A 25,999-nucleotide genomic window follows, 5' to 3' on the forward strand; every position below is an offset into this window, starting at 1 on the left:
CGGTAGGTACGTGAATACACTATTTAATTATTTACACATATAACCTGTAGCTCTACGGATAAAGCAGATAGCACTTAAAGCACAAAAGCACTCGCGTCTCTTCATATTGCGATGTAATTCGTTTCGATCGTTAAAAAATAGGTCATAGAATATACAGCTCACCTAATTACCATTTTAAAGATCGGACATGGTAGTGTTGCATTAGGCCTCACGCAAAATAATAATCCATATCCTTGTCAAAAATCGATTACATGTCAACCCTCTTTTGAGTTAAAATCCTTTCTGATTGTAGTTCTACAAAAAGACGTAGCTACGTGCTTGATTAAAGCCCTAATTCATTTTTAATAACTTCTGCATTAGCTAACGACAATTTAAAGTTCAGAATATCATTTTTTTTTTGTAACGTAAATTAAGCATACCTCCATTTGTATTAATCAGAATTTTCTAAAAGAATCCTGTCTGTTGCTTAAATACTACTTGGTGTAATTATTTAATAATTTACGAACTAGACATTTTCAAAAGACTTAATGAGTTAAAATGACTAATCAAGTTATTCGTCATCATCATCATAGGGTCATCTGCCTTTAGACTGATTGGACACATACCTCCACTGATTCCTATTAGTGTCCGACCGAAAGTTCGGTTTCGGTTTCGGTCGAGTTTCGGTTTAGTTTCGGTTTTGATTTTGATTTGATTACCAATAAGTGAAAATGTCAAAGACTGCACAGCTAAGTGATTTAAAGATAAAAAAAATGAAACTGACTGATTATAATAACGTATTCTTTATTTTTCTCTCAAAACATGATCCTTAGAAGGAAGTTTCGGTTTCGGTTTCGGACGAAACTGAGACCGTTGCCGAAATTCGGTTTCGGTTTCGGTTTCGGTCGTAAAAACCAGTTTCGGTCGGACACTAATTCCTATCCTCAGATAATTATTGCATTACAGAGGATAGCACAAGATCGAGTCACCTTCAATAAAAAGAAGTCATTTCTGTGCTCGTGAACGATCATTTCAGAAATCAAAAACGATTGTTAAAGGTGATGTTTGGAGCGAGGCGCCGTACGGGTGCGAAACATTGACGGTGGGCGCGGCGGAAAAGAAAAGGTTAGACGCGTTCGAAATGTAATGTTACCGGCGAATGATAACTATACCGTGGATAGAGAAGGTTATAAATGAAGAAATGTTAGAAAGAATAGAAGAACAGAGGATTCTATGGAAGTCAATAACAAATATGCGAGATAAGTTGGTAGAACACCTTCTTAGGCATGAAGGTCTAGACATATAAGAGGCAGAAACAGGAGTTAAGAGGCGTAAAAGTAGACTTAGATTAGATTACTGTTAAGTATGTGGGATGTTCTAGTTTTAAGGAAATGCGAAGATTAGCTCAAGATAAGAAGGAGTGGAGATGCGTGTCCAATCAGTCTTAGGACTAACGACCTTATGATGATGATGATGTTTCTAACTAAATATGGACACACATCATGTATCATCATCATCATCATCGTCATAGAATCGCCAGTCTTGATCCTTGTAAGACACACCTCCACTCTTTCCTACCCTGAGCTAATCTTCGCATTTTCCTAAAACTAGAACATCCCACATCCTTAACTATTTGTGAACAGTAATCAGTTTTTCATGTCTGAAGTTTTTTTTATTGACTTCCACAGAGCCGTATGTTCTCTTATTCCTTCTAATAGCTCCTCATTTCTTACCTTCTCTCTCCACTGTATCATCATTCCTACGCTACACTACTTTAACATAGTCATTAATGAATCGATGCACATAGACCATTGACCTTTTTGAACATTCTAAAAACATCGAGTCATGTTTTAGATGGAGAACATTTTTAAAAGTTGATATTATGACAACGTTCTTTTACAATTTAGATAAGTTACAATGACAACTTATTTATTACGCGGATGACTTAGAAATTAATCATTGTACGATCGCAGCTTTATCACGGCTGACATACTAAAGTTCGACGACAAAACATTAGAAAATATGGCTTGGCTTCGCTAGAAAGTTTATTGGGAATCGCACGCCTGCTTGCTCCAAGATTGATGAATGCTGTTAAAGGCTGCCGTCTGTCCTTTTGATGTTGAAAAATTATGATTAATGGATTGTAATCACCTGACTTGTTTACATAAATGCCCTAGATAATTAATTAATTATTGATTTGTTTCATAAATAAATTCTGCTAACTTAATTACTGTTAAATAGCCACCTAAACAATTCAATACGAGAGTCTTGTTTGCCATAATAATGTAAAATAAAGAGGCAACTCATTTTACTAACAACTGAAACTTACCGACAAACTTTTTTTTTATATCAGTCACACTATGAGCAAATTTAATTACTATTTAGTATAGAAACTGACTAAATTGTTATGCTGTTCAAACATGAAATATTATAACGAATTTTCTAGTAGAAGGTGCAATTATATTTATTTAAATAACCCTTTATTTATTTCATTGTCACTTATTTATGTTATAAATTCGTATACAGTTGTTATTATAACGCTAATTACGTTATATCTCTTGTCGTTAATCGACTGTCTGTGTCACACCATTTACACACTCACGAATTGTTTCTGAATACTTTCGGAAACTTCCCGTCAGTTCCATTTTGTCTTGTATAGTTTGTGTGTGTGTCATGTTCGTATACGATTTACGACAGCAGCTGTTGGTTCTCGGTAGTACCTACTATAAAAGGTGCGGCGATAAGCATAAAAATATTATTTTACGATTTCCCTCCCCAAATACTCCCTTCCCCCCACGGTCAATCCTCTTCCCACTCTTAACCATTCCATTTCCTTCTCAGGGATGTACAACTTTCGGATTTGTCTCCCCACTCGAGGAGGAGTTTTAATAGGTAAAAATCTGACACTACCTCCCTTCAGGAGGTGTCACTTGAAGATTTCCCCTCCTCGAAAATAATCTAAACAAAAAGATCATTATTTCTTATAAAAAGTACATCCAGCACTAGTTTGTAACTACCGCATTTACAGAAATTTTGTCGTTCAGTGTTACGAAAAGCGTAGGTTTGAAATTAGAAAAGTAATTTTCACAATTTAAATGGACGAAAAAGCAGAGCGTCTTGGGCATACATTTAATTAAGGATGTTGCTATTAAATGTAATAATTAAAGTAACGTTTGAGGAAAGCGCTGCGGGTTTCATCATCCGTTCAGACAATCGGGAAAACTTGTTTCCAGCAACACCCACGAACTTCCTTTTGAGCGAATCCTAAATACGCTAGTCTCATAAGACCGAACGTTACTTTAGAAAATTAAATTTGCATATTACGGAAAATGACATATTCTTCCTTGCCGCTGTTAAAAGACAGAAAGAATCCTTGCACCGAGGTACTTTTCTTTTTTTTTTTAAGTACTACAAATCGCTTATGGTAGAAATTTGACCAACTTTATTGTATCTATTCAAATAATTATGAAGCTAAATAGAAATGCATCGACCGGGAACATCCCATTTAAGGTGATTTCTAATTGTTAATTTTGGGAACTCATGTTTGTATATTCACCTTATTTTATCTGTTTTAACGACGACATACCTACAAATAAGCAAAACAAGAATGTTGGTCAAGGGACCAAAGAGTCAAAGAGTGAATATAAAGGTGAGCGACGAAAAATTAGAAGAAGTGTCTGATTTCCGGTAAAAGGTAGTCATATAACTCAGGATGGAAGGACTAGTAGAGGTATACAGCAGGGTACTGTCACCTTTCACAAAAAGAAGTCACTTCTATGATCGCGAACGGTTAAGTTAGAAATTAAAAAACGATTGTTAAAGGTACAACGAAAAATTGGGCGCAGCGGAAAAGAAAGCGTTCAAAATCTGGTGTTGTAGAGAAGGTTAGAAATGATAAAGTACTAGAAAGAGAAGGAGATCAGAAGGCGGTATGGAAGTTAATAAGAAATAGGCGACATAAGTTTGTAGGACACCTTCTTCAGGAGTAAGAGGAGTAGGAAGTAGACATGGATTAGACTACTGTTCACAAATGGTCAAAAATGTGGGATCTTCTAGTTTCAAGGATGCGAAGTTTACCTTGGGATAGTAAAGAATGGATGTGCGTGTCCAGCGAGACTTAAGACTGACGATCTTATGATGATGATGATGATGAAAAGAAAGCATGATAAATGACGTCTGGGTACGGCGAAGTAGTATATCACAGTAAACATTATGTCACATTATTGATATTAAAAACAACGAAATGGTTTTTAAACTTGAAAGAAAGTAGAATGAGCAAGGTAAGTGACAAATAATGTGAATTTTTCCAATACGAATCATCATCTTCATCATCACAGTGTCGTTAATCCGAAGACTGGTTGGACACGCACCTTCACTAACTTCACATTTTTACTTCTAGTGTGTCTTTAGCTAATCCTTCATGTTTGATTTCCACAGCGTCTTTTGTTTTTCCACTGCTTTCAATAAGTACTCATTCCTAACATCTAGGATTCACAGTAGTTTCACCATTACCTTACAACACCACACCTTACGGTCATCCAACTTTTTCTTTTCCAGCATGCTCACATTTCGCACTCGAACCGAATGAGTAGGTATGCAAAAAAAAATTAGGGTTGAATTAAATTTTTCTTCATCATTGATTTAATTACAATGTGGCCACTGGCATGGCGCCTATTCCTATTAGGGACCAATGAAATAAAATAATTTCACATGCGCGATTTCAAAATGGTTTTTGGGTGTCTAACCCTCTGATATGCTGAGATGCCGAATACTACATTAAAAGGGCTTTGCTGAAAACTCCCTCGAACATTTGGTTGCTTTAGGTTATTCAACAAACTCCATCCCATTAATTGAAAGCAAATAACAGACAACTTTCAAAAACGTTTTTTATTCAACCTGGAGAAATCCCTAAAACATTCGGAGAAACAGTTGAAAAGTTTATAACGATCGTACAAGAGTCCAGTTCAATTTTTTGCTTTGATAAGTAGTGATGAATATGCAATTTTATTCATTTCCTTTCAAAAGTCTTTTATCATTATAAAAACACAATTCGCCATAAAACGGTTCTTTGTAACGTTAAGCCGTCGACGGTATTGCTAAAGTTGATGTGACGGCGTTAAACTTATCCGACCGTTTTACGTACTTGAGTTGACGTGAAATTTCCATTGAAATTTGCGAAGAAAAGAGCGCGAATTCATCATCGAAATTCGGAATACATTCAGCCGCTTCGGTGCGTTTATACATAGGTATACCTATTCCTAACCAATTCGATATGTTTAAAGTTTTCAACAGGTATTTGCATTTGACGTTGCTCGCGTGAATTATTTATGAAAATGGAAAAGTCAATCGAAGTAAAAGAAAATGCATTCAAAACAATATCAGTATAACGAATTTGAGTCGACAAATATTTTATGTACATATATAAATGTACATATATTTTACATTTGCTTTTACAATTACTTATACAGTGTTGATTCAATATGTTTATAAAGCCAAGAGTGTAAGCAATTGATCGATATTAGGTTTCACTACTAAACAAGCGTCACACAATTTTCAAATTGAGAGATAGTACTAGAAATCAGTTTTTTTAGATTATCAGACAGTGATTCCGTATGTAATTAAGTGACTTCTTATCATAGACATAGACAAAGATTTTTCCTAGAGGGGGCAGATTGTCAATAGCTGTAATTTATTAAATAACTAGTAACATTATCCAGTATTTGTAAGTATCTTAAAAAGGATTTCAATAGGCTTCTCTTCTTTTTTAAACTATTCATAAAATACTGAATACAGAAAGCATATCTTTTAATAGGATACATGAGGTTTAAAATTTTTAGATCAAGGGCTTATCAAGCTGAAAAACTTAGATTGCAAAGTTAGAAGGTTTAAAAAGCAGAGGTTCAATGTATTTGATTTCTATGTTTTTACTCGTTAGAGCCTTTTCCAGGGGGAGCAATGAGTTTTCTACGGAGGACACTGCCCTACTTGCCCCTACCTATCTACGCCCATGCTTATTATGTTTATGGAGATACAAATCAATAACAAGGGTTGGTCCAAAGGTTAGTTTTATTTATATTTCATAACTATTTTAAATAAAGAAAGTGCGCGCGGTTGGTACGTCCAAGGGAACACTGCCCTTCATGGGTCGCATTAAATGCGTCAGAAGCATACAGCTGACGCACTACATCTGACGAATCATGGAAAACGCACCTTTGCACCGCAATTCAGTTTATAGACATTCGTTGAACGTATTGCACACGTCAGAAACCCACAGCTGAAGCACATGTCGGAGAGCACACTTAGTTTATACACATTCTTCGAACGTATTATATGTTGACCTTTCGCGTCTCACGCAACGTGGGAACTCCCCACTTCAGTTTATACATATTCGTTGAATGGATTACATGCATCAGAAACATGCAGTTGACGCAGTATGCCTGACGCATCTCGGAAAGCGCACCATTAACTTATGCATATTTTTCGAACGCATTACATGTATAGGAAGCACGCAACTGATATTTCGCGTCTGACGCAACATGGGAAGTGGACTAGTACTCTCCACTTCAGTTTATACATATTCGTTGAATACATTACATGTGTCAGAAACATACAGCTGACGCAGTATGCCTGACGCATCTCGAAATGCACACCTTCAGTCTATAAATACTCCTCGAAAGCATTACAAGCGTTAAAAGCATTAAATTGATGCGTGCCTTTGACGCATTGTGTGAAGCGCATATTTACACTTTATTGCAGCTTGTACATAATGTAAAACAGTTTTATATATTTAACGAGGTAGACAGCTACCCATATTTTATGCACTAGTTGATCAAAGTCTAAATTTGTAATTAATTCTCATGCTATGTACATGTGCACATACATTAGGCATGTTAATTACACTGTTAGTATTTATTGTTATATACATAGATACAGTAAATTTATTTCGTTATAATATATCGGATTCAACAAATGGACAAGTGAACTGTACAGAAACAGTTCATTCCATTTCAGTAATCAATATTTGCTGAAGTTGTAAACAAATAATATTCGCTCATTTGACACATTGTCCTATGAAGCAGTAGCTGTTTCAGTAGTAGGTATCTAAACCATTTATGAACATATTTTTTTGATGCAATTCAACGCTTTTATATTTCGAAAATAAGTACCTAAAGCGACTTCTCAGTAGGAAAAAATAAAACTACATTTAGGAAGTCATTCCACTTCTTCATAATTGCTAAGGAAAAGTATCGATAAGACTTAATTTGTATTAGCAAAATGCGGTTCAATTTTATACATTCCTTGTCTGACATCGATGATGTGTTGTTGAATGCCTTCGTGAAGCCATATTACAAATATGTATATTCTGTATCTACACTTTGGTAAAAAGACTAAACCGTCCTCATATAAAGCAATTCAGCGTACATAAAACTGACTTATGACAGTCTGTAAAACCGCCGGCATTTTAGGTTAGAGCAAAGGAATAACCCTACTGCATAGAACATCTTTACACTGTATTTTTGCCTTACTTTTTATACATAACTTTAATGATTTTCGTCGTGCATCGACCTAGTTCTAATGTTATAAAGACATTATTGATATCATACTTTCTTTCATGCAATCCTATTGTGTTATCAGGCAGAAAATGTATAAAATACATCTACACTTTTCCATTGTAATTTTTGTTTATTTTGAGATGGAAATTGGGCTCTATTGATCCTTGTTCTTTGTTCAACTGCCTTCGAAGCATTAATTCCCGATTACTAAATAGAAAAAGGTTTTACTGTATTACGTTCATCGATGAATGTAATGGACATTAGTACAGATAATATCATACGTTAGTGAGTGAATACTTTGGCACGTCACTTAGTATATGATGAGAATTCGCGTTTTAGGCCTTTTGTTCCGGTGTTTACCTACTCTAAAACGAAACGTAAGCTTACATCAATATTTGTACACTGGATTTTTGTTTGTGTTAGAGAAACGGAATTGGGAAGAAGGTTTCCTTTATTCCATGAAACGTTTCATACACAAATAGTATATAGGACGACATTTGATAATACATAACGCCTAATCGTTATTTCTTTATGTTAAGATAAAAGCTATAACATAAAGCAGAGGATAGCGCAGGGTCTAGTGAATTTTTATTCGCCTTCAATAAAAAGAAGTCACTTTTATGCTCGCGAATGATTAATTTCGAAATTCGAAAAATGTTGTTAAATGTGCATGTTTGGAGCGCGGCGCTATACGGGTGCGAAACATTAACGGAGGGGTGGGCGGAAAAGAAATGTATTGTTACAGGCGAATGATGAGAATACCATGGATAGAGAAGATTAGATATGAAGAGGAATTAGAAAGAATTGGAGAACAGGGGACTCTATGGAAGTTAGTAGGACACCTTCTTAGGCATGAAAGTCTAGTTAGAGACATATTAGAGGCAGAAACAGAAGTTAACAGGGGTAGAGGTAGACCTAGATTACTGTTCTCAAATAGTTAAGGATATGGGTTGTTCTAGTTTTAGAGAAATGCAAAGATTAGCTCAGGATAGGAAACATGTCTTAGGACTGACGACCTTATGACGACGATGACTTGCTTTACTCATAAGTCCTTTTTAGATAAGTATTCAAAATATTATATATGAGTTATCGGATATATCTAGATCTAACAGATCAAACGGTCGATCGGGGTCGACGGTCGAAGATTGTTACGCCTCTTGGTAAAGGTAAATGAATATATAAAAGATAAATGTTCGATGATTGAATAATATTGATGTGCAGTTTATAACACCGTGATTTGGGTTCGTGTTATCTAATTAGTTTGATTAATGGAAATTAACGGAAAGGAAGTGGGTTGTTCCAGTTTTGAGAAAATGCGAATATTAGCACAGGATAGGAAAGAGTGGAGGTGTTGTCCAACCAGTCTTAGTCCAATCACTCTTAGGACCTACGACCTTATGATTATGAAAAGATGTCAGAAAAAGTCACCTTTGAAATATTACAAGTAAATAAATTGATAGCTACATAAAATATATCAATTGTATTGTTCTATGCTCGTTACATAAATTAATTCTGTTATTAAAGATTTCGGCGAAGATTTCAGTTTTTTTTACGGAATACGTTTGGTTAAAATTACTCAAGTCATTAGCGCTGCAAAAACATCCCAAATCTGTTTATAAATGTTATCCAATTCATTAATCATGTAAAGTGCACATTATTCTCATAATCAATGTCGCTTAAATTTAATCAGATTGTGTTCAGTACTTGTATGTACTTATAGTAGTAAAATGAAGCTTTAAAGTGAATTCACACCCATCCGTACCGTGACTGTGCAGTATCCGTTAAAAATGTTTTTATATGCATTTTTATGAACACGTTTACATTTATTCGTAATAGATAAGATACAATTATGCCACCACAAAAGTATTGAACAGTTTTCTGTTAAGGTTATAGCACGGTCGCAATACGGATGTGGGTAAATCGGTAAATCCTTTAGCAGTTTCATGTAACAAAGGAACCGCCAATCATATCGGAAACGGATATCGTTAAAGTTTCCAAATCATGAATAAACGATGAAATTAAGAACTTTAAGCTAGATCAACGACTATTAAATTCCCGCTAATTAATTCGAAGTAAAGGCGAGCCTTCTTGAAGCATTAGCATGCATCATAAATGCAAATTGGCTACAGAAGTGTAAGAAAGTTGGTTACCGCCGCAGCACAACATATTTTACGTTGAAAAAGTTGAAGTTCAATCTCGGCTCTTGCTAGATGTTTAGCTGGTTGGCTAAACGCCAACTTGCATAAACTCACACGTTTGTTGCCACAAGCTATAGGTATCGCGTTATAACGGCAATTCAAAACACTTTTCTAAAAGAACGATCGTCGAAAAGCTTTATAAAATTATGCATTTGTGTCGGAAACAAACCCGGCAATTTTCCAAAGTAGAACAATAGATTTGCATTTTCTGTACAGAGGTAAAAAGCGTTGCTCATAATTCTTTTATTTTAGACATCACAATCGTGTCAAATGGCAGTGTTTTATGCTTGCATTTAAAATTAAAATAGAATGGAACAAATGAAACATTTATAGCTATAATACAATAGAAAACACTTAACGAAAGCGAAATATATAAATAATTATAAGTCTGCTAGAGTGGGCCGATCTTTTCCGACAAATCGAAGAATTATTATTATCAAATAGACTAAAAACTTCATCAAAGTTGGTATTCTCATTTGGGAACTGAACATGTCACTGATGTTTCTAAAATTTTTACTTCTTTATTTACTTCAGAGCACCATTTATTTTTGAAGTGAAACTTCTGTATAGACGACGGGGTATTACGATTTTTTCTGTCACGAAAAAGCGTTGCGGACGCGTGGAGGGGGTAGACGGTATATAGCGGGGTAAGAGGCGTTAGCTTAGGAGGGAGAGAAAGGCTGGAGGCGGCGGAGAGAGGGTAACAACTGTATTAGATGGATGAAATGCGCAGCTGCGCGGAGAGTGGGGGGTCCGTTAGAGTCCCGGCGGCGTGTGCTGTGCTCAGCTGTTGTTTTCTTACCTCTGCTCTCCACGTGGCTGGGCATCATCGTCTCTATTTGCGGTCTGTGTAAAAACCAAATCATAATTTGTAATAAACCTGTGAAAACGAAATGTGTGTTGGGACACATAGCAGAATTGAAACTTCAACGGACAAGGGACAAGTAGAAAAACTTTACTATTAGTTTACTCAAGTAAACGAAAATTTGCATTGACGCAGTAAAGGCTATTTGTAGAAAATTGCTACATTTTCTGGCATTCAAAAATGATCGACATGGTACATAAGGATATCGATTTCTCGACTTGAACCCACTCTACGTGGTAGATATGTGACCTAACAGAACAGATGGCGTTTACTTCGCTTTTTATAGTAATTCATCGAACGCCATTTAAAAGCTGTAGATAGAGTTAGTCTGCGATGAGCTGATGAGATCCAACAAGATGGCAGTGTCAATAGAATACTGACCATCATGAACTTTTTTACCCAAATATACTAAATCATCCTTTTATTTTGAGTGATAAAACAAAAATAAAGATTTCAAAACATTGTTACATAGTTGGTACCTGGTTGTATATATTTGAACAATCTGCATAAAAGACCAGACCAATGGTAGAAGTTGTTCAAGCCAGTAAAAATAATTCTAACTTGCATGTTGTTTCTTGTACCTATCTACATTTTTAAGCAAGAGAATGGTATACTTTGTGTCGCTGTTTGTTCTAATTAGGAAACACTATTTCTCCATCGGAGAAAATTATAAATAAAAAATTAGGGATTAATAATTGAGCAACAGAAAGGAAAAGCTTTTGTCAGAATTCTTTTTCTTCTGAATAAAATAACTGAACAGGTTTACAAAAAGTTGCCAACGTAGAGTGCTCAATACAAATAGGTGAAACTTTCGTCGTAAATAAATAATTGCTTTCTTTAAATAGTTGATGCTCTTAAACTAATTATTAATTTTCTTAAAGGCCTTTTTATATTCCGTGTGGAATTTTGTTGAATTGCCTAATCATTCGGGCAGGTAATAAAAATTTAAATTGAAAAAAATTACAATTAGTCTGCTAAAATGATGGAAGCAAGGTGTTGGTATAAAAGTAATTTAAAAATCTGTTGGAAATCACCCCCAATTCAATAAGTATAATAAATGGCTGCAGTCGGAAGATTAACTCCTCCTTCATGCATGCTTCCGACTGTAATTGTTTACATTATTAAATGGGTGATTTTTGATTTCATGCCTGGGAAGATGTCCTACTAACCTATCTCGCCTATTTCTTATTGACTTCCATGGAGTCCTCTGTTCTCCTATTCTTTCTAATACTTCTTCATTTCCAACCTTCTCTATCCATGGTGTTCTCAGCATTCGCCTGTAACACCACATTTCGAACGCTTCTAATCTTTTCTTTTCCGCCGCGTCCACTTACACCTTCAACAACCTTTTTCGAATTTTCAAATTAACCGTTCGCAAACATAGCAGTGACTTCTTTTTATTGAAGGTTACCAACCTTGGTCCAACTATGCAGAACTCTGAGCCAGACTTGTAAGCCAGACTTGGCCCAGTCTTGGTCAAAGTCTGGAATGATAACGCTGGCCCAATAATGGTTACTAAGACTGGCCCACGCCTAGTTGCCAGGGCTGGGACATAGTTAAGCTTCAAGTCTGGCCCATGTCTGGTTGCCAGGGCTGGGCCATAGTTGTTTCAAGTCTGGTCCATGCCTGGTTGCCAGGACTGGGGCATAGTTAAGTTTTAAGTCTGGCCCATATCTGAATGCCAGGGATGGGCCATAGTTGTTTCAAGTCTGGCCCATGCCTGCTTGCCAGGACTGGGGTATAGTTAGGTTTTAAGTCTGACCCATGCCTGATTGCCAGGGCTGGGCCATAGTTAAATTTCAAATCTGGCCCATGCCGTATTTACTTGACTGGGTCATGCTTAATTTTTAAAATTGGCCCAAGCTTGCCAAAACTGACCCAAGTTTACTTTATAGGATTAACTCATGTTTAACTTTTGTATTTAATAATATCAATAATAAATTGAATTATGTTATAATTTCTATCACAGAATATTAATAACGTGGAAAACTCCATCATGAACTCGATAAAATTGATAAAAATAACGAATCTTTGAAGTTTTTTATCAACTTGTTTTATACTGGGCTTCCCTGCTTTGGCCATTCTATGGCAGACCAATCTTGGCCCAGACTTGGGTAATCATTGGATTGGCCAAGGCTAGGTTGTTTAGTCTTGGCCAAAGACTAGGCTCCCCCCCACTATCGGGGCGCCAAAGCAGGGCTCCCCAGTACTGTACCAGGCTAGGCCCCGTCATTCAACTCTGGCGGTTCCTACATGGGATCCTCTGTTTTATATCCCAATTGCTCCTTCCATCCTGACTTATCTGACTTCCTAGATACCTAAAATCGGCCACCTCTTTCTTTCCCTACTTTTTCTTCCCGTGATTACTAATATTTTTGTTTTACTTTTATTTATTTTCATACAGTACTGTTTTGTCAATGCCGCTTCCATTTTATTTAAAGCTATACCTTACTCCTTGCTATATGGTAATACTGCTATATCATCTGCAAATCTACTTAATGTTGTAGGCAAATTTCTTTTTTGTCTCTATTGCCATTTTGTATTTTACGTGTACCATTTTGTTCTTACAGAACAAAACCTAACCTTTAATCATCCAACAGTTTAGGTGAATTGAAAGACACCACGTTGATTAAAATCGATTTAGCCGTTTGGCGCAGTCAAGCAAAAACATACGAATATTCATTCCTATTTAAAAATAGTGAGAATCTAAACACTTGTTTACCCCCTTATCAATGCCTATCAAACAACAGGAAAATTATTCATAAAATCTAAAGAGAATGACTTCAATCTCTAAACAAAAAATTAGTTATTAATTAAACAGTTCCGACTATAAAAAGCGATTCTATACACTAAAGACCTTGTTTGTCATTTATTGATCGTTAAAAACAAATTTCGCTTATCTGCCACCATTGTGAAACTTACCCTTGTCTGCTTGCCGTAAACATTAGTCTGTTCATAGCACATAAACCTGTTTTATGGACCATAACGTTTTCACTATTATAAATGGTTTAAAAAACAACAGCGGCTTACCTTTTAGGGTTAAGGGTGAGTCCTGCGACGCTGTTGGTGACGTATTCCTGCAATGAGCTTAGAAAGCTCATGTCGGTGTTGGATAATATACTGAAAAACAAGAAGACGTTTGTATAAATAAATGAACATTAGAATTCAAATACCATTACGACATTTGTTAACAATCTTGTCTGTGAAATACTTCTTAAAACTTAAAGGCGAGAACTCTTCGTCGCAAACTATATAATATTATAAATAATGGGAATACAGCACGAGTGTGTTTGTGTGCGATCGGGCACACGTGGGCGTGAACGGCTTATCGATTCGCCGACTAGCCGCGGGCGCCTTTCTTCATGTGCGCCGTATTTGTAAATGTGTGTGCTGTACCTGCGTTATGGGAAAGCAGTTAAACAGTTCAAAGAAAAAATAAACTATCCGGATGTTTCCAGAAGGTTTCAGAAAGTAAACAAAAGAGTATTTAAAGAAAGAGACGATCGCCGAGAGAGTAGACTAAATAAATTGACAGTGATAGCAGTGAATAGTGATATATCAACAGTAGTATAAATAAATAGAATAATTCATTAGCTAAGTTTACTAATAATTTAATAGTGTTTTTAAGTTCTTAATAAAATTAGTGTAAATAAATAGTTTTTGTCGTTATCAGTCATAGAAATTGATTTTGTTAAACCCACAAACATTACAATATTGTCTTATTGTGTATCTACATTAGTAGTTTGCAAAAATACGCTAGGGCATTAGCTTATTTTAGTAGTTGGAGTAACAGGCTGAATATTCCTGCTAATTCTTTAAAATTGTATAGATTTTGCCTGGATTTTAACTGTTAATTTGTATTGACAATGCATTTACTTGGAAGCATTATGTGCGTGTTGGTATATACGAATCTAGAAACACGCTGTAGTAAATTCTAGAATATAATCTCTGATGGGAATAATGGCAGCAGTTAAGAAAGAAAAACTGAAGCTAAACTGGTCTCAATATACCCTACATAAATTTTCATTCAACTCTCGAAGTTAGAAGTTGCTTAAACTAACTATCTTAATTACTGGTGCTTTAAGTTCGCCGAGCCTTTTCGAAGGATTCATTTAAACTGACTGATGTCTATGCAAAGGACACACTTTTATGTAAGTATTGAGTTTCCGAACAGCATATAAAGTAACATTAACAAGAGAGTTAATGTCAGTATCGTCATAATGATAAGTTTGAAATTATATCTCGGAAACTAATTTCAAACAGTTAACTATCCGACCCTCTATGCTAGAACAATATACTAGTACCCCAGTGACTGAATTTCAGGGAGTATTTGAGCTAGTAATTTCATTTTGTTAACTCAAATTTAAATCCTCTGCTTCTACATAAAAGTTCAAACGAAAGATAAATTAATTACGAAGTCAGTAATGACACAGTACACGGTTCAAAGCTCAATTCTAGGTAATAGCTGCCAGCAAAGGTGCAAAAATTAGAACTCGTGGGAAATTTAACTAAAATACTGTTTATTGTATAGCAGAAATATATTCAGAAACTTTGAAATTAATACTTAACTTTATAGACTTATTGGTGACTCATACGTAATTTTTGAACGTGACAACGTCTTATAATTCGATGGAGCCGGCTGCACGCACGAAAAAACATGACTCATGCGGCGTTACCTCGCTCTGAGGCGTTCCATTTAAGGCTTGAAGTGCAAGCGAGAGCGCGGAACGAGCGACAAAGAGGCACAATCGACTCCGCGTTCGGCAGCGTTTGACATCTGTCTCTCTCCTACTTAAGTGAGCGATGCGTCCGCGTGGACAGCTGCTATACAATAATACATTTCCATTTACCTCCTTCTCTATATCCATACAAAATATCTATCAAGCAAATAAAATTAAAATTTTCTTTTGAAAAATGAAACCATTCCATCAGTATTTTCTTATGACGTTGTCACGTTCAGCTATCGTCAGTAAACCGACTTTACAGACAATCTATTTTTTTATTTATCAAGACTGTTCCCTAAATTATTGCTAATACAAGCTGTGTATAAAACATCTGATTTATTAGAAGCAATTGTGTAAGGGATAATAGGCTAATTTAAGAAATTTTGTAGCAAAACTTTCTTCCTTTTGGGTTTGTTCTCCTTTAGCCCTTGGATGAAAGTGAAACTTATTCATTTTAAGTCCTCCATGATTTATGCAGAAAATGAGAAGGATAATGATGTAAGAAATTTTTTCCACCTGTTCCTTATTAGGGAACAAATTTCCTTAAAAATAAAACTTCTACAAGAAGAAAGGTAAAAAAGTTCTGTATTAATTCCTTAACGGACGCTATAAAATTAAGCTTTTTCAAACAAAAATTAGCGTAGGTTTTATCTAATGGATAAAAATTCAAGAAGAAAGTAAAACACTGGAAGGTTGAACACCTTGAAACTATTGATGATAGAAGCAGTACAGGTAGGTACTTTATATGTATAAACTGCAAAAATTAAGAACATCAAGCTAATTTACAAAATAAGAGTTAAGACAAACCAGTACAGTTATAAACGCAATAGAGAGAAGCTTGAGATATATTTAAACAGTGTTAAGTGCGTAATATAGAAGAGCATTGTGTATTTTGTTACCTAGCAAGGAACAGGTTGATAGTTTACAAAGTTTGTAAATCATAATAGCCGCCGGCAACTAAACATCCTTCTGATAGTTTTGCACTATAACTTTATAACTAAATTTCATTAAACAAAATTAAATTTTCTAGGATCCAAACTTTAATTTATAAAGATAAATTTGCATTATTATATTTTCGAGTCTTAGTGTACATCTCCTACATGGTGCTTTTGAAATAAGTAGCAAGCTTGCAGGAAGTGATAGGGTGATAAAACAAGAAAATTTTTGAAAAAGAAAAACATTTTCGATAAAAACCGTCAGTCCAGTCCGGCCCTGGTACAATTACGCAGGAAATGCAACCTCGCAACGCCGCATTCAGCATCCGCACTGCATTTCTTAAGTATTTCTCTACTCATGTATTATTTATTATTTGTTCATAGATTCAGTGTGATTGACGACGTTTATCTTCAGTTTCTTTTAACATTGTAGGCTCGCATTAAGTATGTATGTAGACAGTTGAAGTCATTAGATACATCTAATTGATGTTGATATTTACTTTACACAACTTAATTATTATCGCAGTTTCTCTGTACATTGCCAATTCACGCCCAGGACCGGCTTGAGATTGCAACTGATTTTCTTGCAATTTCTGTTGTCCCTTAACCACCTGCTTTACTCATCATGCGATTCCTATTGCATCTGGTTAAAACCCTTCAAAGCTATTTATTTCAGAAACACCCTGTGTTCATTAAATACTATTACACAATTACATATAAAACAATCAACAGTTATCATTTATGCTAATTAACTAATCAATTAACGAATTAGTTGTGGCACTAAGACTTTGAAATTCATGGAACTGTTTTACGAACTTAATTAGAGGGATAAAACCATTCTCCATTACTTGTACATACATTAATCGAAAATTATAGACCAAGCATATGGTGAAGTTCACTCGGTGAGCTCGAACTAATTTCATTAAGCTTTATTTCGGATGCGACTGTTACCACACATTAAATCGATAATTCTCTGAAGTTTGCTTAGATAATGATAAGACAAACAGTCGTTGCACCAACTTCACAAGACCAACTGGGTTTTAATAGGTGGTCATTTTAGAAAAGCTATTTACAGTGCAAGTGCCAACAGTAAACTGGTAGATTCTATTCTCAAACAACGCCACTGCATTATTATACAAGAGGATTGTCGAATTTGGACGAATTCCCACTTACTGGGACTATAAGATTGCGGTAGGAAACAATAACACAAACTAAGATTTTAAAATCCTTAACAACATGGCGTATACACTATGCCTGATTAGCACTCCAGGAAAATTAAGGAAGAAGGAGATACATGAAAAGAAATAGAATGAGCCATCTCGCACCAGTCAGTGATATACATAAACATGAGTATAAGGACCTTACAGAAAGCTCCAACTGTTCCGGTAATAATGACGCGTATTCCCGTAATGCCGTCAGTGCATTCTCATTGAACCGCCAATATGGGACCACTATTTCCGCATATTCTGCGTGCAATTACATTGTTTTTTGTGTGATATCTTCACACTCAACGTATTTTTGAATCTTGTGTTGAATAACTTTATCAATCGAATAGTAACTACGGAGTGCAGGCTACTTGTCTGTGTACCAGCTGTTGCAAAGGTTACAAATAGGTATGAGTGTTTCGTCGCTTGCAATAACGACGGGCGATAAAATAACGCGGCTGTCAATCTGGAAACTGCTCTTGTAACATTGCGACTTGCATTTCAGCTCAAGGACAACATTCTGATAACGATTTAGAGAGGTTTTTTGCTGTTGATGGAAATTGAGAATTATTTATATTGCATTCTATCGAAATGCGGTTTCTTATACAACCAGAAATGGAGCCTTAGGTAAATTATTANTTTTACAGGCGATTAATGAAAATTATTGCAAACGCTTGGAATAGTTACCGAATGTAATAAAACAGTTTTGCATACAAACTGCGTCGTTTCAGTTGACGTTAAAAACATCTGCTTGATAGTGATAGGCAAGTGTATAAAAACAAAGGAAAGGAGATGTTGTGTTTTTTACATGAACTTAAGAATAATATGGGGAAAAACATGTACTGGCCGATTGGGGTATGTCAAGAGGGAAGCAATTAAACTGCATATCATCATCATCATAAGGTCGTCAGTCCTAGAACTGGTTGGACACGCATCTCCACTCTTTCCTATCCTGAGCTAATCTTCGCATTTCTCCAAAACTAGAACAACCCACATCCTTAACTATTTGAGAACGATAATCTAGTCTAGGTCTAGCTTGATTCCTCCTAACTCCTGTTTCTGCCTCTAATATGTCTCTGACTAGACCTTCATGCCTGAGAAGGTGTCTTACTAACCTATCTCGCCTATTTCTTATTGACTTCCATAGAGTCCTCTGTTCTCCTATTCTTTCCAATACCTCTTCATTTCTAAACTTTTAGATACTGAAGTTCTAGGAAAGGCGACCCTAGAATATTTTGGTCGGCAGATTCGAACTTATTCTAAACAGGTGTTCAGTTCAGACAAATCATAAACATTTTAGGAGTTTCCAAACAGTTTTTAGAACACTATATGATCGAAATATAAAAAAACCCTAGTTCGACCACATTCAACCACCATATCTCTCATTCCACCACAGCTACTGCCATGCTTCCACTATATTTACGAAAGGAGATGCGAGAATACTACCACATACAGATAGACTAATCTTAAACTACATTCCTTGTTCGTCTTCGTCTCGTCCGATTGATCCTTCTTTCAAGCAAGATCATTAGTAGTAAGTGACTGACAGTGTATCGCCATCTGTTGTCATTTAGTGATTATCTTGCATGCAGAATAGCTCTTCTAATCGAGAGAAAATTCAACGAGGCCTTGTTTTTTATGAGTAAGTTACAAATCAAACCTTTTCAAAACATTAGATAGAATTACTTAAAAAGCTATTGTCAAAACACACTGTCGAAAGTTGCTTCCATAAACAGCTCATCCGCCAATATGGGACCACTATTTCCGCATATTCTGCGTGCAATTACATTGTTTTTTGTGTGATATATTCACACTCAACGTATTTTTGAATCTTGTGTTGAATAACTTTGTCAATCGAATAGTAACTACGGAGTGCAGGCTACTTGTCTGTGTACCAACTGTTGCGAAGATTACAAATAGGTATGAGTGTTTCGTCGCTTGCAATAACGACGGTCGATAAAATAACGCGGATGTCAATCTGGCAACTGCTCTTATAACATTGCGACTTGCATTTTAGCTCTAGCTTAACATTCTGGTAACGATTTAGAGACGTTTTTTGCTGTTGATGGAAATTGAGAATTATTTGTATTGCATTCTATCGAAATGCGGTTTTTATACAACCAGAAATGGAGCCCTGTGTAAATTATTAATAATGGTACTCTATATTTTAAGAGGTAGAAAAGTGTGTGGAAATTAACAAATGCGTAAGTTTTCACTGTGCAATGCAAAGCCGAAGTTCAAATCATTCTGAATTACTTCTACCTATGTAGAATCAGCTGGGAAATAGCTAAGAAAAGCAGTAAGTAAAAGTAGTTTTACTTCAAATATGCCATCCATCAATGCATCAAACTTTGTTTTCCGAAAAGTGCTTACATATAACTCGGTAACAACCAATTTTTCTGAGTATATTCGAAAAGGTATCTCGCTAGTATATCGCATTATTTAATTCACTACTAGGAAGTAAAATATCCGCAGTGCATTTTCTACGCTAACGATACTGCATACAAAAGTTCTTCTTTTATGTGTCATGGATGGCTTGGATTAAATGATAGAGTGTCAGGTAATATTTTACTTAGACGGTTAATGGTTTTCCTCCTTACAGGTTTCATAATTTTCCACTATTAGTTTTGTTTAAAGCAGACAGCTCAAACTGAAGGTGAGATTAGATGTTAATTGTATAGTGAAAAATAGAAATATATTGTATCTCTAAGGGTAGAATATCAGGGGATGATTGCCGTTTTTATCTTTTTCAGTTTCAGTTTGAACATGTAGGCAACGTATAATTGAAGTTAGTCTTTATATATTATTTAATAATGGCATGTAATTAGTTTTGTTTAAAGCAGACAGCTCAAACTGAAGGTGAGATTAGATTTTAATTGTATAGTGAAAAATAGAAATATTTTATCTCTAAGGGTAGAATATCAGGGGATGACTGCCGTTTGTATCTTTTTCAGTTTAAGTTTGTACATGTAGGCAACGTATAATTGAAGTTAGTCTTTATATATTATTTAATAATGGCATGTAATTTGAGTATTAAACAAGCAAATTTTAGAAACAGAAACATTTTTATAATTATTTAGTTAAACCAATAATTTCGAAAGAGTCTGCTGTCTATTGATTATATTTGTTGGAAAAGTTTAACAATTTTATCTGAGTACGTTTTCCATTTTCTTTGACATTAAAGAAACTATACCTAATTGAAGTTTTGATGACTNTTTTAATATAATCTCGTAATGTGATTTGAGATCAATATTTTTTTGTTGGTTTCTTTTATGTTTAGAAATACGTAAGAACCTTTTTAAAATTCTTAAGTAACAGTAGAGAAATTCTAGACGGAATTTCTGTAACAATCTGAACCAAAAATATTCAGGAATTTTCCCGAATTTGTCCCTACTGGAAAAAAAATCCATCTAAAAATATTCTAAATGGTAATATTATGAATGAAAATGAAAAAATACTTTGTAAATGTAGATGAGGTCAATTTATCGTAAATGTACAACTGATTACATTTAAAAGATTAAAAAGGTAAAACCTGAGGCACAAAATGTCGAACTTTCACCTTTAGTTAATTTTTTTGCAGAATCATACAGAATTACATTGGCAGAAAACGAGACGTTGTTTACAAGACGTAATTAAAAATAAGACTAATCTTCAATAGTTTTGCAAATTGAGCAAAAAATTAAACGTTTGTTGGATCTCTGCTGTAAACAACTTATAAAATAATCTGATACTTTTTCGGTAGTAAACAAAATATCAGAACTTGACATTAACAAAGGTTTATATATCCAAAAGAATAAACATTATCTCATAAGAAAATACCACGAATGACGCGGTAAACGCCATTTGTAGTACGATGTTACATTTTGGGATTACGTATGCTCCAACAAGGTCATTTTAATTTATAGATATCTACTTGCTGAAACGAATACCGGCGTAGCTAACCTCAACGTGATAGGCACGTTACCATAATCGAACAAAATAAATCGAAGTGGTCTGTATTCTGTGTATACCTGTATATATTCAAATGGACCTTGTTGGAGCATACGTAATCCCAAAATGTAGCATCGTACTACAACGGAATACAGACCACTTCGAATTATTTTGTTCGATTATCCCATAAATTCAGATTTTGACTCATTCCTAATTCCGTCTTGCTCCAACTCTCACTTGTTCTTNAAACTTTTCTATCCACGGTATCCTCATCATTCGCCTGTAGGATCACATTTCGAATACGTTTCTTTTCCGCAGCGCCCAACGTAACCTTTAACAACCTTTTTCGAATTTCTAAATTAACCGTTCGCCTGCATAGAAGTAACTTCTTTTTATTGAACGCGACTCGACCCTACGCTATCGTCTGCTTTACATCCCTACTACTCCTTCCGTCTTGACGTATCTGACTTCCTAGATACCTAATTCTTCTAAGTTATATTCCCTCTTTCCTATTGAATATCGAGCTATAATAAACTACCTGTGCTTAATAGGGTCCCAGGGCAAGCGAAGTTTCAATACGCGTTCAGGCATTTTGAAATCAATTTCACAGATATCATTTCATACCCAAATCGACAGAAGATTGTGATGAACTCGTTCTTGTGCAATATCCAGTATATCAGCTATTGTTGTTTAATTAACCCCTTTTGAAGGAAATAGTCCAATTCTAGATAGTAGAATCCCATGGAGCATATTGACCATATCATTTGTATCTAAATCTTCTCACCTTGTGACGCTATTAGACACAGGTAGATTATGACAGCTCGATATTCAAATTTGTTAATGTTAATCATCAATTTATATGATTGAACTTTTTGACGTGAACCTTTTCCATTAAGCTTCTGTACAGTTAAAATTCATTGCTAATATGAAAACATAATTCTGTTATTAAACACTAAACTCCAATCAGCCAAGGGCAAATATTTATCAACACCCCCTCGTATATGATAAAATTTGTAACGTTTCTGGGGGTAAGTCCTCTGGAAGTATCTCCTTCATAACCTTGTTAACTTTGAACTCCAATATCTTTTAAAATAAGCAGTGAAACATGCTTAAAAATTGGTTTGTAAATTCTACTACATTTTAATGAAGCTGCTATTTTCGTTTTAAAAAATACTTAATTAATATTTATATATATTATTTAATGAGACACTATTTCCGTCTAATGACAACATCCTTATCCGATACGGAGCATTAGCGGAAGGGATATTTCGGGTAAATGCGTATATTATATTATGCGTAGTGTTGTTATTTTAAGTGTGGGATGTTGGAGTTTGCGTGACCGATAATTTTGTATCTGACGGAATTGGTTTCTCCGAATGATTAAAGGCGCCATTGTCACGAACTCTGTTCAAACCTACTTTCGCAATTGCGTCTCCAAACGATTCCCTATCGTTCCATCGTTCCTTCAGAACGGAATCTGCCTTTATCGTTCGGGCTTTCTCAACAAACGTCGAAGTAAACTTGCTGACAAGAAGGCAATGTATCGGTTATTGAACCTCAGTCAATCGGCTTTTAAGGGTACGTATTGTTTTGATAAGAAACATTTCACAATTCACAAAAAAAAACAATTTCATAAAAATGCATAAAAAGAAAGTTCGTTGTACCTATACAAATACTTCTTTTATCTTTTATCACACACGCATTTTTAGCTAGAAAGAACGAAGAACCCTCAACCGACTAAAGACTGGGGTAGCACCCATAAAAGCTAACAAATCCAGGTGGCATAGTACCTACTGATGAAGAACATTTTCGTCAAGAAGTGAAACACATCTTTAACTGCACCCTCTGCCCTCTCAAATGCACCATTGATGATCTATGGAAGAAAAATGATGACTTGGGCCGCTACTGGGCTAACAGAAACTAATATTAACCCCTGTTCAGTCTCGAAAAAGTGAAAATAATATAAGCACTGATTACTGTATCATTTCCTTACTGAATACTCCAGCTAGATGGCGATGTAGCGCCAGTTACTTAAATTATTTAGTAATTTCACGAAAACGCAAGACTCATCAGCCCATGTTTTCGTGAAATTATTACCATTTTTTAGAAAGATCGCGTTATGAGACCCCATTTACTCCTTAAATCGACTGATAACAAAACCCCTTGCGATTTCACGGAAGCATATTAGATTATGCCATCTTACGCTGTTATTCGCCTGTCGACCTGGCTGAAACGTAGAATGAAAATTGTATTAATATTATAAATATTACCGCCACATGCAAGCCTCCATCGCTACAATTTAGATAATGGTCTCTGTTTTCATAGCTAATACATTTGTATAAATTATTAACGAAGCCTTCAACTTTTTTCGGTCACGCCTCGTCCGTCTTTAAGTATTTACAAGCTTTTATTACTATCATTGTACAAAATGTCAAAGTTTTCTTTTTCTTATCACTAGTAAGCGCACTCAATTTCATGCTTATCGCGTACGAACGCCAGTCTCGAATAGGTCATACGCACGCAACTGTGCTGATTCCTTGTTCGATCGTATTGTACAGTCTTGATTAACTTGACTTTTACAGGCGATTAATGAAAATTATTGCAAACGCTTGGAATAGTTACCGAATGTAATAAAACAGTTTTGCATACAAACTGCGTCGTTTCAGTTGGCGTTAAAAACATCTGCTTGATAGTAAGCAATATTTAGGCAAGTGTATGAAAACAAATGAAAACAAAAGAACGGAGATGTTGCGTTTTTTACATGAACTTAAGAAAAAGAACATGTACTAGCGGATTGAAGTTTGACAAGAGGGAAGCAATTAAACGACATATCATAATCATCATAATTTCGTCAGTCCTAGAAATGGTTGGACACGCACCTCCACTCTTTTCTATCCTGAGCTAATCTTCACATTTCCCTAAAACTAATTGCAAACTGAATTTTTGAACTTGACTATAATCCGAGTGTAAGTTATGTACTTATAATTACATTTCGATGACCAAAAGTCAGTTACTTGTTGTTTATTTCGAAAGTAATTGTTATTGAAGTATCTAACTGCAAATTTTCATAACAAAAATTAATTCATTCATTGATTGTCAACGCATTGAGCATGCAAGCCTTTAAAAAATTATTCTTCTTGATTTGCTGTCCATGTTCCTACAACCTCCACAACTTCTCTGTTGGAAGAAAACTTGCGCTTTTTCAAACTCTTTCTATTTGGGATACAAATAGTAGTCAGATGAAGCGCAATCAGGTTAATATGGAGGATGCCATACCCGATGTAATCCTAAACCGCGAATTTTATTCATGGAAACCGCGATTTATGTACAGGTACGTTGTTCTTCAGGAACAAGATGCCTTCTTTTCCAAACTATTTTCGAACAAGATGCACGAACATTTACAGTCGATTTTTGAACTTGATACTTTTTTTGTCTTGGAGAGCCAGACCGTTGTTTTGTCCCAGAGCCGTGAAAATATTCCCAGGCTACATCCATGGTAACAACTGTGCTCAGAAACCCTGGATCTTCATTAAATTGGGGACATATTAAGCGAGAAGTTTCAATACCCGTTTAAGCATTTTGAAATCCATTTCAAAGATATCATTTCATACTCAAATCGACATGAAAATTGTGATGGATGTTTTTGTGCAATGTCCAGTGTAATCAGCTGTACGGTTCAGTCCAATTAGTATGTCTGCTAATACCATGGGTTGACATGGAAATGGGTCTTCCAAACCTCCGATAATCTTGAAAAGAAAATTAACCCCTTTTGAAGGAAATAATCCAATTCTAGACAGTAGAATCTCATGGAGCATATTGAGCATATTATTGCAGCTAAATCTCCTTACCCTGTGGCCCTATTAGGTTAGGTTACTAACTTTTTGACGTGAACCTCTTTTATGAAACTTCTGTTAAGTTAAACTTCATTGCTAACAACAAGACAAAGTTCTGTTATTATACTCCAAATACCCAAGGGCAAATATTTATTAATACCCCCTCGTATATGAAAAAATTTGTAACGTTTCTGCGAGTAAGTCCTCTGGAAGTATCTCCTTCATAACCTTGTTAACTTTGAACTCCAATATCTTTTAAAATAAGCAGTAAAACATACTTAAAAATTGGTTTGTAAATTCTACTACATTTTAATGAAGCTGCTATTTTCGTTTTAAAAAATACTTAATTAATATTTATATATAATACATAAACATGAGGATAAGGACCTTACAGAAAGCTCCAACTGTTCCGGTAATAATGGTTTATTGTATAGCAGAAATATATTCAGAAACTTTGAAATTAATACTTAACTTTATAGACTTATTGGTGACTCATACGTAATGGCCAATAGCGTCAGAGTAATCATTCAAACTGATGTAAGTACTTAAATAACAATAATCCTGAATGAATTTTTGACGTGACAACGTCTTATAAATCGATGCAGCCGGCTGCACGCACGAAAAAGCATGACTCATGCGGCGTTACCTCGCTCTGAGGCGTTCCATTTAAGGCTTGAAGTGCAAGCGAGAGCGCGGAACGAGCGACAAAGAGGCACAATCGGCCTCCGCGTTCGGCAGCGTTCGACATCTGTCTCTCTCCTACTTGAGTGAGCGATG

The 25,999-nt window shown here is 35.3% G+C and overlaps 1 protein-coding gene across 1 annotated transcript in view; it reads right to left on the minus strand.

Annotated features, from left to right (window-relative positions):
- The window catches only part of LOC108741410 (BAI1-associated protein 3), a 172,984-nt gene that overhangs the window by 62,828 nt on the left and 84,157 nt on the right, over positions 1 to 25,999 (minus strand). The window contains exon 3 of the mRNA XM_025979785.1: positions 13,626 to 13,715. Coding sequence (XP_025835570.1) covers positions 13,626 to 13,696 — 71 coding nt within the window. The 5' untranslated portion in view covers positions 13,697 to 13,715. The remainder of the gene's footprint in view (positions 1 to 13,625; positions 13,716 to 25,999) is intronic.

This window comes from Agrilus planipennis, unplaced genomic scaffold (assembly GCF_000699045.2).
Source record: "Agrilus planipennis isolate EAB-ADULT unplaced genomic scaffold, Apla_2.0 scaffold314, whole genome shotgun sequence".
In the NCBI taxonomy this organism is placed as follows: Eukaryota; Metazoa; Arthropoda; class Insecta; order Coleoptera; family Buprestidae; genus Agrilus; species Agrilus planipennis.